General features: G+C 38.3%; 1 protein-coding gene across 1 annotated transcript; it reads left to right on the forward strand.

The window, feature by feature from the left end:
- CRIPT (CXXC repeat containing interactor of PDZ3 domain) lies at positions 107–11,457 on the forward strand. Its single transcript, XM_005686569.3, has 5 exons — positions 107–232; positions 2,517–2,582; positions 6,243–6,297; positions 10,119–10,222; positions 10,574–11,457. Exons 1-5 carry the CDS (start codon positions 217–219, stop codon positions 10,636–10,638), a joined length of 306 nt encoding a protein of 101 aa, XP_005686626.1. The 5' UTR covers positions 107–216; the 3' UTR covers positions 10,639–11,457.

Genomic DNA, 12,632 nt, shown 5'->3' on the forward strand with positions numbered 1-12,632 from the left:
AATCGCAGAAGTGGAGGGGCGGACCAAGAAGGCAGCCCCGCCTTCTCGCTCGCGTTCATTCCTCCCGCTGCTTTCCAGGTGCAGGATAGGCGGGGCGAAGGGCGGTGGGGCCGGAAGTGGGTTTTAGTAACCCGGAAGGGGAGTCCTTTCTTGGCTGTAGTGTTGATATCTTCCAGCTGCTGCTTGTTCTGCGGCTGAGGGTATCGTAGCGAAAGGATGGTGTGCGAAAAATGTGAGTTAAGGAGACTTTTCTCCGGGAGAAAGAGGCTGGGAGACCCTAATTCGAACTCCCTGGGAACTTTGCCTTTCTCTGTTTTACCTTCGACCACAGGCCTCCGATTCTTATCTCTGTCCTTCTGTCTTGCTGTTTGACCATTCCGGCCCCTCCCCAATGACCTACAGTCCTGTATCTGTTGGATTCGGGGTGGTCTCAGTTTTGCCCCGTTTTGTCTTTTTCGGTTGCTTCCGCTCGACCCCGGCTATCAGCCTGTACTGCTTCTTGACAGGCTCCCTCGCTTCACAGACCCTCAGGGTTGGAATGGATCTTAAAAATCACTTCCACATCTGGAGTTGCTGGATTTAGCAAATAAAAGTATCCGACGCCCAGTTAAATTTGAATTTCAGGTAAACAACGAATAACTTTTAGTGTGAATATGTCCTATGCAGTATTTGAGACTTGGCCTTGCTTGCTGCTCCTTACTACTATTAAGTGCTTTGTCCCAAAGCACGCACTTTTATGACTTTTTTTACTGAAAAAGTATTCTTTGTTTATCTGAAATTTAAATCTCACTGGGTGTCCTGTGCTTTATCTAACAAGCCTAAATGAGGATCCCACCCAATGACTTAAGTGCTCTTTGCATGAATGCCTAGAGTACTGAGGCACGGGGCTAGGAGAATCTTACCATCTTCAAAGAAGTCCCTGTAGTTTTCACTGGCTTTTAGAGAAGTCTTTCCTCCTTATGGACTTCCCTGATGGCTCAGAATCTATAGAATCTGCCTGCAGTGCAGGTAGACCCGGGTTCCGTCCCGCGGTCCGGAAGATCACCTGGAGAAGGAATGGCAACCCACTCCGGTATTCTTCACCCCACTCCGGTATTCTTCACTGGAGAATTCCATGAACAGAGCAGCCTGGCAGGTTACAGTTCGAGGTCGCAAAGAGTCAGACAGGACTGAGCGACTAACACTTTCCTCCTTATAGTTGCCTTTCGGTGACTCTAATGCTAACCCTTGAGAGTTCTAGAAAATATGATTTTTTGACTTCACAAACTGGTTATAGGTTTAAAAAGAGCTGTCATATCCTCAAATACCTTTTTCCTACCGTTAGGTATGTCTGACTCTTCTGTAAAAAAGATTCAAGTTCTCATATCCTGATAATTACATGATCCGTTTTGTTTATATCCCCACAGTATATAAAACTTTGAACACAGACGCCCGTGAGTTTGAATCAGAGTTTTTATTTTAGGTGAAAGAATGACCATGGATGGTTTCCTTATTAAATTCTCAGAGTACAGAAAATAATTTGGTGTTTTTGTGTATGGAGCCTGGCATTCGGGAGGACCCCCCCACAATAAAGCCTCAGCTTACGTTTTTTTTTTTTTTTTTTTTCCAGCTTACGTTTTAAATTTCATTTTTGCTAACCCTTATTTTCTTCACTTCAGCCAAACCAAACTGTTTTGTATGCCTGTATGTACATAACCCTGAGTTTTCCATGCCTTTCCCCAGGATGTGTCATTTTTCCAGGTTACCTTCATCCTCTTTTCTCCTCTTACCAGTCCCATTGCCACTAACCCTCTCTATTGCCTTTCCCACAAGGTTTCCTGGATTTCCCTGATCAACGTTATTTTTTTCTTCCATGGGATTTCTCCTAATACTACAATTCTGAATTGTTATACCTGTTATTTTCCAGCTTATATTTTAGTTTAATAGTTCTTAACTTTTGGGGGTGGTTCTCTGAGCCCTTTGAGAATGTGATGAAAGCTATGGACTTGGTATAGTCTACTTAAAAATGAATATACAAAAAGTTTGTATACGGTTTTATCTTATTCATATATCATCTGTGGCCCACCTGTGAGAATCAGACTATGAACTACTGTTAGGGAAATCAGTGTCTTATAAACTCCTTAAAATCTAGACCTCTATCTAATTCATTTTACTTTTATCTGTACTTTGTACAATGGCTTATACATCAGAGATGCTTAGTAAATATTTATGGATTGAATAGGTTTATCAGATTTGTTTATACATGTACAGTTCAGTTCAGTTGCTCAGTTATGTCCTACTCTTTGCAGAGGAAGCCTATTATAAGCCATCGTGTTATCCACAAATTTGACTTGAGAGTCAGTTATCCATTGCCACAGTTAATATCTTAAGTCTCAGTTCAGTGGCCCTGACCCCAACATTAACAGGCTTGTACATATTATGACTGGTGATACCATTATGAACTTTAGGCACAATGTAGTGTATTTATTAGAGAGTAAACGCTAATCCCCCTTGTTTTTACTATCTTTTTATAACAGGTGAAAAGAAACTTGGTACTGTTATCACTCCAGATACATGGAAAGATGGTGCAAGGAATACTACAGGTATTTTTCCTTTTAGAACGTAGATATTGAATCAGATACTTCCTGTGAATAATGTTTTCATTTTCACATTATTTGTAAGATGAAATATTGTTATATGTACAGCATACTTCATTTATTAAACATTAAAGAATACTAGATCTCCCAACAGTTTAATATATTCTTCTATTTCATTCTTTCAGTGATGTGTCAGGGTTACTGATTTGGTAGAAAGGAAATAGCAAAATAGTTAAATGAATTTTAAGCAACAAGTGCATCATAGTATTAATAGTTGATTTGATTAAGCTTAATTAGGGTTAGTATTGAAAGCCCCTTTTCCTCACCTGATTTCTATATTCTTGAACAAATTATGTAAATATTTTCACCATCATAATCATTAAATACAGTGAGGATTTTTTCAGAGGGAACAAAAAGAAATACTTTCACTATTCAATGTCACTGGCAGTAAAGTAGTACTGTCTGGATTTTACATTAGATAGAATAAATATAGACCCATTCCCAAAGTCCTACCTTGAGTCTGAGGAATAAGATGATTGCTTTTTTTCCACCACCTCACCCTGCCCCCCATCCCTAACCATGCTGTGAAGCATGCAGGATCATAGTTTCCTGATTAGGGATCGAATCAACCCCCTTGGCAATGAAAGCACAAAGTCTTAACCATGGACTGGAATTCCTATAATGATTGCCTTTTATCCAAATTTTATTCTCCTAGTAAAAAATTGTTTTATTTTTAAGTAGTGTCTTTAAAACTTGGCTTTTAAATGAAGATTTTTGAAAATGTTGTTATAGGCTAGTCTACCTGGAATGTTAGGTCCATGAATCAAGGCAAACTGGAAGTGGTCAAACAGGAGATGGCAAGAGTGAACATCAACATTTTATGAATCAGTGAACTAAAATGGACTGGAATGGGTGAATTTATCTCAGATGACCATCATATCTACTACTGTGGGCAAGAATCCCTTATAAGAATGGAGTGGCCATCATAGTCAACAAGAGAGTCCAAAATGCAGTACTTGGATGCAATCTCAAAAACAACAGAATGATCTCTGTTCATTTCCAAGGCAAACTGTTGAGTATCACAGTAATCCAGGTCTGTGTCCCAACCAGTAATGCTGAAGAAGCTGAAGTTGAACAGTTCTATGAAGACCTACAAGACCTTCTAGAACCAACACTCAAAAAAGATGTCCTTTTCATTATAGGGGACTGGAATGCAAAAGTAGGAAGTCAAGGAATACCTTCAGTAACAGGCAGATTTGGCCTTGAGGTACAAAATGAAGCAGGTCAGAGGTTAACAGTTTTGCCAAGAGAACTCACTGGTCATAGCAAACACCCTCTTCCGACAATACAAGAGGAGACTGTAAACATGGACGTCACCAGATGGTCAATACCAAAATCAGATTGATAATATTCTTTGCAGCCAAAGATGAAGAAGCTCTATATAGTCAGCAAAAACAAGACCGGGAGCTGACTGTGGCTCAGATCATGAACTCCTTATTGCCAAATTCAGACTTAAATTGAAGAAAATAGGGAAAAGCACTAGACCATTCAGGTATGACCTAACTCAAAACCCTTACGATTATACAGTGGAAGTGACAAATAGATTCAAGGGATTAGAGCTGATAGAGTGCCTGAAGAACTATGGGCAGAGGTTCATGACATTGTACAGGAGGTAGTGATCAAGACCATCCCCAAGAAAAAGAAAGACAAAATGGCTGTCTGAGGAGGGCTTACAAATAGCTGAGAAAAGAAGAGAAGCTAAAGGCAAAGGAGAAAAGGAAAGATATACCCATTTGAATGCAGAGTTCCAAAGAATAGCAAGGAGAGATAAGAAAGCCTTCCTCAGCGATCAATGCAAAGAAATAGAGGCAAACAACGGAATGGGAAAGACTAGAGATCTCTTCAAGAAAATTAGAGATACCAAGGGAACATTTCAAGCAAAGATGGGCACAATAAAGGACAGAAATGGTATGGACCTAACAGAAGCAGTATATATTAAGAAGAGGGGGAAGAACTATACAAAAAAAATATTCATGACCCAGATAACCACAATGGTGTGATCACTCACTTAGAGCCATCCTGGAATGCAAAGTCATGTGGGCACTAGAAAGCATCACTACGAACAAAGCTAGTGGAGGTGATGGAATTCCAGTTGAGCTATTTCAAATCCTAAAAGATAATGCTGTGAAAGTGCTCCACTCAATATACCAGCAAATTTGGAAAACTCAACAGTGGCCACAGGACTGGAAAAGATCAGTTTTCATTCCAGTGCCAAAGAATGTCACACTACTGCACAATTGCACTCATCTCACATGCTAGCAAAGTAATGCCCCAAAGCCTCCAAGCCAGGCTTCAATGGTATGTGAACCATGAACTTCCAGTTGTTCAAGCTGGTTTTAGAAAAGGCAGAGGAACCAGAGATCAAATTACCAACATCTGCTGGATCATTAAAAAGGCAAGAGAGTTCCAGAAAAACATCTATTTCTGCTTTATTAACTATACCAAAGCCTTTGACTGTGTGGATCACAACAGACTGGAAAGTTCTTCAAAACATGGGAATACCAGACCACCTGACCTGCCTCTTGAGAAATCTGTATGCAGATCAAGAAGCAACAGTTAGAACTGGACATGGAACAACATACTGGTTCCAAATCAGGAAAGGAGTACATCAAGGCTGTATATTGTCACCCTATTTTTTAACTCATATGCAGAGTACATCATGAAAAACACTGGGCTGGCTGAAGCACAAGGTGGAATCAAGATTGCTGGGAGAAATATCAATAACCTTAGATATGCAGATGACACCACCCTTATGGCAGAAAGTGAAGAGGAACTAAAAAGCCTCTTGATGAAGTGAAAAAGTAGGTTTAAAACTCAGCATTCAGAAATCTAAGATCATGGCGTCTGGTCCCATCACTTCATGGCAAATAGATGGGGAACAATGGAAACAGTGAGAGACTTTATTTTGAGGGGCTCCAAAATCACTGCGGATGGTGATTTCAGCCATGAAATTAAAAGACGCTTACTCCTTGGAAGAAAAGTTATGACCAACCTAGGCAGCATATTAAAAAGCAGAGATACTACTTTGCCAACAAAGGTCCATCTAGTCAAGGCTGTGGTTTTTCTAGTAGTCATGTATGGATGTGAGTTGGACTATAAAGAAAGCTGAGCACCGAAGAATAGATGGTTTTGAACTATGGTGTTGGAGAAGACTCTTGAGAGTCCCCTGAACTGTGAGGAGATCCAACCAGTCCATCTTAAAGGAAATCAGTCCTGAATATTCACTGGAAGGACTGATGCTGAAGCTGAAACCCCATTACTTTGGCCACCTGATGCAAAGAGCTGAGTCATTTGCAAAGACCCTGCTGCTGGGAAAGATTGAAGGCAGGAGGAGAAGGGGACGATGAGAAGGAGGATGAGAAGATTGGATGGCATCACCAACTTGATGGACATGAGTGTGAGTAGGCTCTGGGAGTTGGTGATGGACAAGGAGGCCTGGCATACTGCAGTACATGGGGTCACAAAGAGTCAGACATGATTGAGCAACTGAACTGATTGGTTAGAAGTCAAAAAATGAACTTTCTGATTGTTAAATGTTGCATGGTTATGTTATTATGTGAAATGTGTAGAAATAACCCACTAAAGTGTGTGTATATTTCTATGCAGAAAGTGGTGGAAGAAAGCTGAACGAAAATAAGGCTTTGACCTCAAAAAAAGCAAGGTAGGTAAAAGAGCATCTGTAAAGCAGTCGTAAATTTCTACTCTTTTTACTATTAAGTATATTGGAATGAATTTGTTTTGCCTCATTCTGTTGTAATAAAGCATAGACTTAGGTACTTCCCAGGGTGTATAACCAAGCTATCTGTTACATCCTATTGGTTTCACCCTGTTCTTTTCACTGTATCAATATATGAAGATATTATATATTATTTTTATAATTTGACCAGAAAATAGTACTTATTTTTACTAGTTCTTAGTTTTTCTGTGAATCACAGGCAGCAGACAAATGTGGACAGATCATGAACTCTAAAGTCAGACATAAATTTGAATGTAGACTTTGTTACTGTCTAGTTCTATAACTTTAAGCAAGTCAAAACAGTTCCTTAACTTTCCTGAATGTTGTTTTTTTACTGAGGAATGGGGATAAAAATGTCTCCCACCATAAAAACAATTTTTGACACCATGCTCTACTATATTCAGTTTTTAAAGCCCCATAAATTCTTCTAGCTGCCATCCATTTTCTTGCTTCCTTTTATAGCAGAAGTTTTCAAAAGCTGTATCTAGAGAGTACTTTCCCAGTGTCCTTAAGTTCTATTTACTCCTTCAGCCACTATAGTCAGGCCTCCATCTCTACCACACTTATAAACCTACTCTTGTCAAGATCACACATGATCTTTGAAACTCTTGGCTGCTTCTCAGTTATTACCTTTCTTAACCTTTAACAGCGTGCTGTCTCTCTCTCTCCTTTTTTTGCAGCCATTTATTCTCTTGGCTTTGAGATACCACATTCTCCTTTCCTCTTAACTCGCTAACTGTTCCTTCCAGTGCTGTTCTCAATCCAGTGCTTCTAGACTCAATCCTAGACATTTTTTTTCCCATTTATAAATTTGCTATCTCTCTTCAAGTGACTTTAGTCCAGCACCTTTGAATTCAAGCTGTATGTTAATGACTTCCACATGTATATCTCATCATGACTCCTCTGAACTCCAGCCATATATCCAGTTGCCTCCTTGACTTTTCTAATTTGATGTTTGACAGGCATCCTCTTTTTCCTTCAGTCTAATCATAGTCTTCTCATCATGGCTCTGGGGTTCAATCTACTTGTACAAACCAAAATTCCTCACTGATTTCTTCATTTCATTCGCTTCCCATATCCATTAGCGAGTTCTATGGCTCTACTACCAAAAAGTAACCTGAATCCACCTCTGTTCATCTCGCTGCTAGTACCCTCTTGTAAACCATCATTATTATTTCTTATTGAATACTGTAATAACTTCTGTCTCCCTGTTTCCTCTCTGATTCCCTATACTTCATTCTCATAATAATCAGCATGGTTCCTTAAAGGATAAGTAACTCCTTTGCTTGGGTTTCTTTTTACATTGAATAAAATCCAGGTCCTGTGCCGTGGTCTCACGGGGTCCTTTATGGTCTGGCCCCTCCTACCTCTGTGACTTCCCATGGAGCCAACTCTTGATTCAGATTTGCCAAGCACACTCTCACTGGAAGAGGTTTTGCTTACTGTGCCCTCTTCCTGGAACTCGTCCCTAAGAGCTCACATAGCTGGCTCCTGGTTACTTGAGTCGCAGCTGAAATGTCATTTCTCCAGAGACACTCCCTAGTTCAGTTCAGTTCAGTTGCTCAGTCATGTCCGACTCTGCGACTCCATGAATTGCAGCATGCCAGGCCTCCCTGTCCATCACCAACTCCCAGAGTTCACTCAAACTCAGGTCCATTGAGTCAGAGATGCCATCCAGCCATCTCATCCTCTGTCATCTCCTTCTCCTCCTGCCCCCGATCCCTCCCAGCATCAGAGTCTTTTCCAATGAGTCAACTCTTTGCATCAGGTGGCTAAAAGTATTGGAATTTCAGCTTTAGCATCAGTCCTTCCAAAGAACACCCAGGGCTGATCTCCTTTAGAATGGACTGGTTGGGTCTCCTTGCAGTTCAAGGGACTCTCAAGAGTCTTCTCCAACACCACAGTCCAAAAGCATCAATTCTTTGGCACTCAGCTTTCTTCACAGTCCAACTCTCACATCCATACATGACTACTGGAAAAACCATGACCTTGACTAGATGGAACTTTGTTGGCAAAGTAATGTCTCTGCTTTTGAATATGCTATCTAGGTTGGTCATAGCTTTTCTTCCAAGGAGTAAGGGTCTTTGAATTTCATGGCTGCAGTCACCATCTACAGTGATTTTGGAGCCCCCCAAAATAAAAGTCTGACACTTTCCACTGTTTCCCCATCTATTTCCCTAACCAGCATCTAAACTAATGTCTTCCTTCCTTCCTTCCTTCCTTCCTTCCTTCCTTCCTTCCTTCCTTCCCCTCCTGTCCACCACAAATATCCTCTTTGAATTTTCTCTACAACAGGTATTACTATCTTAAAAGTGTGGTTGTCTCCTTACTTACTGTCTGTCTCCTCTCACAAATGTCAACTGGATGAGGACAGAAGCTTTGTCAAGTTCATCTTTGGCTTTTAATAATAAAGCTTCTAATACATAAAGTGCCTTACACATAAAGGTGTTTATTAAATAATGAGTATAAATTAGCATAATAGACTTAAACTTCAGTTCATTGTCTCATTGGGTATTGTTGACTGACCTGTTGATGTCTTCTGAGATCATTCAGTTATTATTGACCAAGTTGTTCTTTAACAGAGCATACAGTTTTAGGTCCTAGTTCCTTTATGCTCCCAAACTTACTTCAGTGTCATTAATAAGTAGCTATTACTTTTGGGTATTTTAAATGTCTCACTTTGGGAAGTGTACATAAGATTTCTGAGATATTAAAATGTACATTTTGGAAAAATATATAGTTCTAAGAAAAAGTAATCTCTAGACTTGTACATCCAAACAAATTGAGCTTGTTATTCAAAGGAAGAATCAGGTTCACTCTTAACTTCCCTTTTGGGAAGTAAAGTGACATTCTTTTGGATTTAGAAAAATTAACCTTTGAAAATGAGCTATTGTATTGTACCCAAGAGAAGAAACCAGGTCTGGACAGTATTGGTGTTCAGTATATGAGTTCAGTTACAAAAAGTTACTGCCAATTTGATGGGAAGTATTTCCTCTAAAATTATCTTGCACGCCAGTTACAGTAAGGTGACATTTTCATTTAATAGAAACTTTTTATCCAAAAAAGTTTACATCAGTTAATTGAAAATATCAGCTAAACTAGGCAGTCATGAAGAGATACACATACCTTATTTTAAGTCAAAGCGCATAACTGTACATATATTTCATCAATCATTTTACATTGAGACAAGGCTTTTTGAATATGAGTCTGCTTTATCATTTGCCTTATATAAATTGTAACCAGAATATATATTTTCAGCATCTTAATAAAGTAGCTCAAGAACTGACACTTCAAGTGCCAAGCCCTTCCATTTTGAATTTTTTCTCAATTTGAGTTTTCTTACCCATGACTAATGCTGTAGCAGTTTTCATGATACACTCTTTTCTGGTCGTCAAAGCATTCACTTAGTTTTTAGTAGAATCAGTTACTTTTTTTGTGCTCTTCATTTCATGAGTTTCCATAATGTTTAATTGTAACACTTGAATAGATTGACAAATACAACTCTGATAAACAGGTTTGGGATTAAGTACAGATGACTCTTTATAAGCATACAGCTTACATGGAAGGGGCAGAAACGTGCAGGTATGTTAAGAGAGCAGCCAGTTAGAAGAGTGCTGTGCTATCAATTGTAGAGTTTTATAGAGGGACCAGAAAGCATAGATTAATCACATTTGTTGCCTAAGTGAGGTTATTTAAGAGTATTTCTATCGTACTGTACATTTTTCTTTCTTTAAAAAAAACTCTAGGTTTGATCCATATGGAAAGAATAAGTTCTCCACTTGCAGAATTTGTAAAAGTTCTGTACACCAACCGGGTTCTCATTATTGCCAGGGCTGTGCCTACAAAAAGGGTGAGTTTCTCGCAATACCACGTTTATATTCATATCAAATGTACTTCTTTTGATACTGATTTGGATAACACAGTGTAAGAGTAGCCCTTCATAAACCTTATTTGTCAGATAAATGCTCTTTTTTCTAAGGCGAAGTATACAGAACTTGTCATAGTTGAAAGTATATTCGTTTTCTCTTTTCTGATGCTGTTTAATTTTTTTTTTTTTTTACCTTCACCAGTGACTTAAATAAACCAAATCATTGATATTAGTTAAATATTTGATTGGTATAATTAGTTGTTGTTAACACTTGATTGCTCACATGAGTTTTCTGTTTGTTTGTTTGTTTGTTTGTTTGTTTGTTTGTTTTAGGCATCTGCGCTATGTGTGGAAAAAAGGTTTTGGATACCAAAAACTACAAGCAAACATCTGTTTAGATGTATTGACGTTTCGGGTTTTCCGTATGATTTTACTTTTTGCTTTGAATTTTCAAGGCATAACTTAGATGTTCAAGTTACAAGATAACATGTCTTAAGACAAATAAACCAGGGAAGTAGACTGGTATTCTTTCTTTTGCTGTCAAGAAGTTCAGCAGCAATGTAACTAGTTTTCTGCCTTAAGCTTTTCTTTACAAACATCTTATTTAACTGGAGTAAGTAACAAATCTAACAAATATTTTCCTAGTTCTGTATGCACTTTTTAATTTATCATTACTCTTACAATTTTTATTCCTTTTCCCTCTACATTATAGATATTGCAAAAGTAAGAAGGAAGTTATTGATACATGGCTTTGAATTTGGCATTCAGACTTGTGATCCTTCCCTCATTCCCTTTTGGTTGTGTAGTTTTAGGATCAGCAGTTCCTTAATTAATCACAGCATCATAGGGCATTCAAATATCTGAGCCCATTATTGTTAAATAGTTCCTTAAATAAATTAGCCCAGACCCGAATTAAACAAAAGTTGTTTTTATGTTATTTTTTGTTCATTTGTGAAGCCAAAGTGTCAATACCTTTCATATGAGAATAGGAACTCAAGGGACAACCCACATATGTCCAAAAAAATACAAAGGATTTCCGAAAAACACATATCACCTTGAGTTCAGACCATCATGAAAGCCAGAACATTGTGCATCCATAATGATGTATAGTGAACGAATCACCATTCTTTGGGAAAATGCTTTGAAGCAGACACCAAACATTTTTTTAACCTCGTCTTCTTTTCCCTCCCCCACCAAAAATAAATACACAAAGCAAACATTTTGACTCTTTTTAAAATATATATATATAATATAGTATAATATAACATAGTAAATATAGTATAATATAACATAGTACATATAGTATAATATAATATATGCTAAAAGACTACTTTGAGATTTCTCTTTTTTGTAACTACAGGGTAGTTGATTTACAGTGTTGTGTGAATTTCTGCTGTGTACAACAGAATGATTCAGTTATGCGTGTATGTACATTGCTTTTTAAATTCTTTGCCATTATAGTATATCACAAGATGCTGAATACAGTTCCCTGTACTTTGCAGTGAGACCCTGTCGTTCATCCATTCTGTGCGTCTGCTAACCCCAAACTCCCAATCTATCTCCCCACCACACAGCCCCCTTGGCAGTCACAAGGTTGTTCTCTTTGTGAGTCTGTTTCTGTTTCTTAGATAGGTTCATTTGTGTCATATTTTAGATTCTGCCTTTAAGGGACATCATATGGTATCTGTCTTTCTGACCTCACTTACTACAGTGATCTCAAAGGCCGTCATGTTATTTGGACATTATTTCATTCTTTTAGTGGCTGAGTAATATTCCATTGTATATGTGCCAGTCTTTTGAGTTGAAGTTTTGTCTGAATATATGCCCAGTAGTTGGATTGCTGGATCATATGTTAGTTCAATTTTTAGTTTTTTGAGGAACCTTCATGCTGTTTTCCATAGTGACTGTACCAACTCATATTCCTACAAACAGTGTAGGCGAGTTCCCTTTTCTCCACACCCTCTCCAGCATTTGTTGTTAGTAGATTTTTTAATGATAGCCTTTCTGACTGGTGTGAGGTGGTACTTCATTGTAGTTTTGATTTGGTTTTCTCCAATAATTAGTGACGTTGAGCATCTTCTCATGTGTCTGTTGGCCATCTATACGTCGCCTTTGGAGAAGTGTCTAGGTCTTCTGCCCGTTTTTTGATTGGGTTGTTTGGGTTTTGTGTTGAATTATATGAACTGTTTGTGTGTTTTGGAAATCAAGCACTTGTCAGTCACATCATTTGTAAATATTTTCTCCCAGTCTGTAGGTTGTTCTTTTCATTTTGTATATGATTTCCTTTGTTATACAAAAGCTTGTAAGTTTGATTAGGTCCGATCGGTTTAATTTTGCTTTTGTTTCTATTGCTTTGGTAGACTGACCTCAGAAACGTTGGTACGATTTATTT

This window comes from Capra hircus, chromosome 11 (genome assembly GCF_001704415.2).
Source record: "Capra hircus breed San Clemente chromosome 11, ASM170441v1, whole genome shotgun sequence".
NCBI lineage: Eukaryota > Metazoa > Chordata > Mammalia > Artiodactyla > Bovidae > Capra > Capra hircus.

What these genes read in the sequence shown, in the direction of transcription:
- CRIPT (XM_005686569.3), top strand. An exon ending in TGGTGCAAGGAATACTACAG is followed by an intron (nt 2,583 to 6,242) that starts GTATTTTTCCTT and finishes ATTTCTATGCAG; the next exon opens with AAAGTGGTGGAAGAAAGCTG. An exon ending in TTGACCTCAAAAAAAGCAAG is followed by an intron (nt 6,298 to 10,118) that starts GTAGGTAAAAGA and finishes AAAAAACTCTAG; the next exon opens with GTTTGATCCATATGGAAAGA.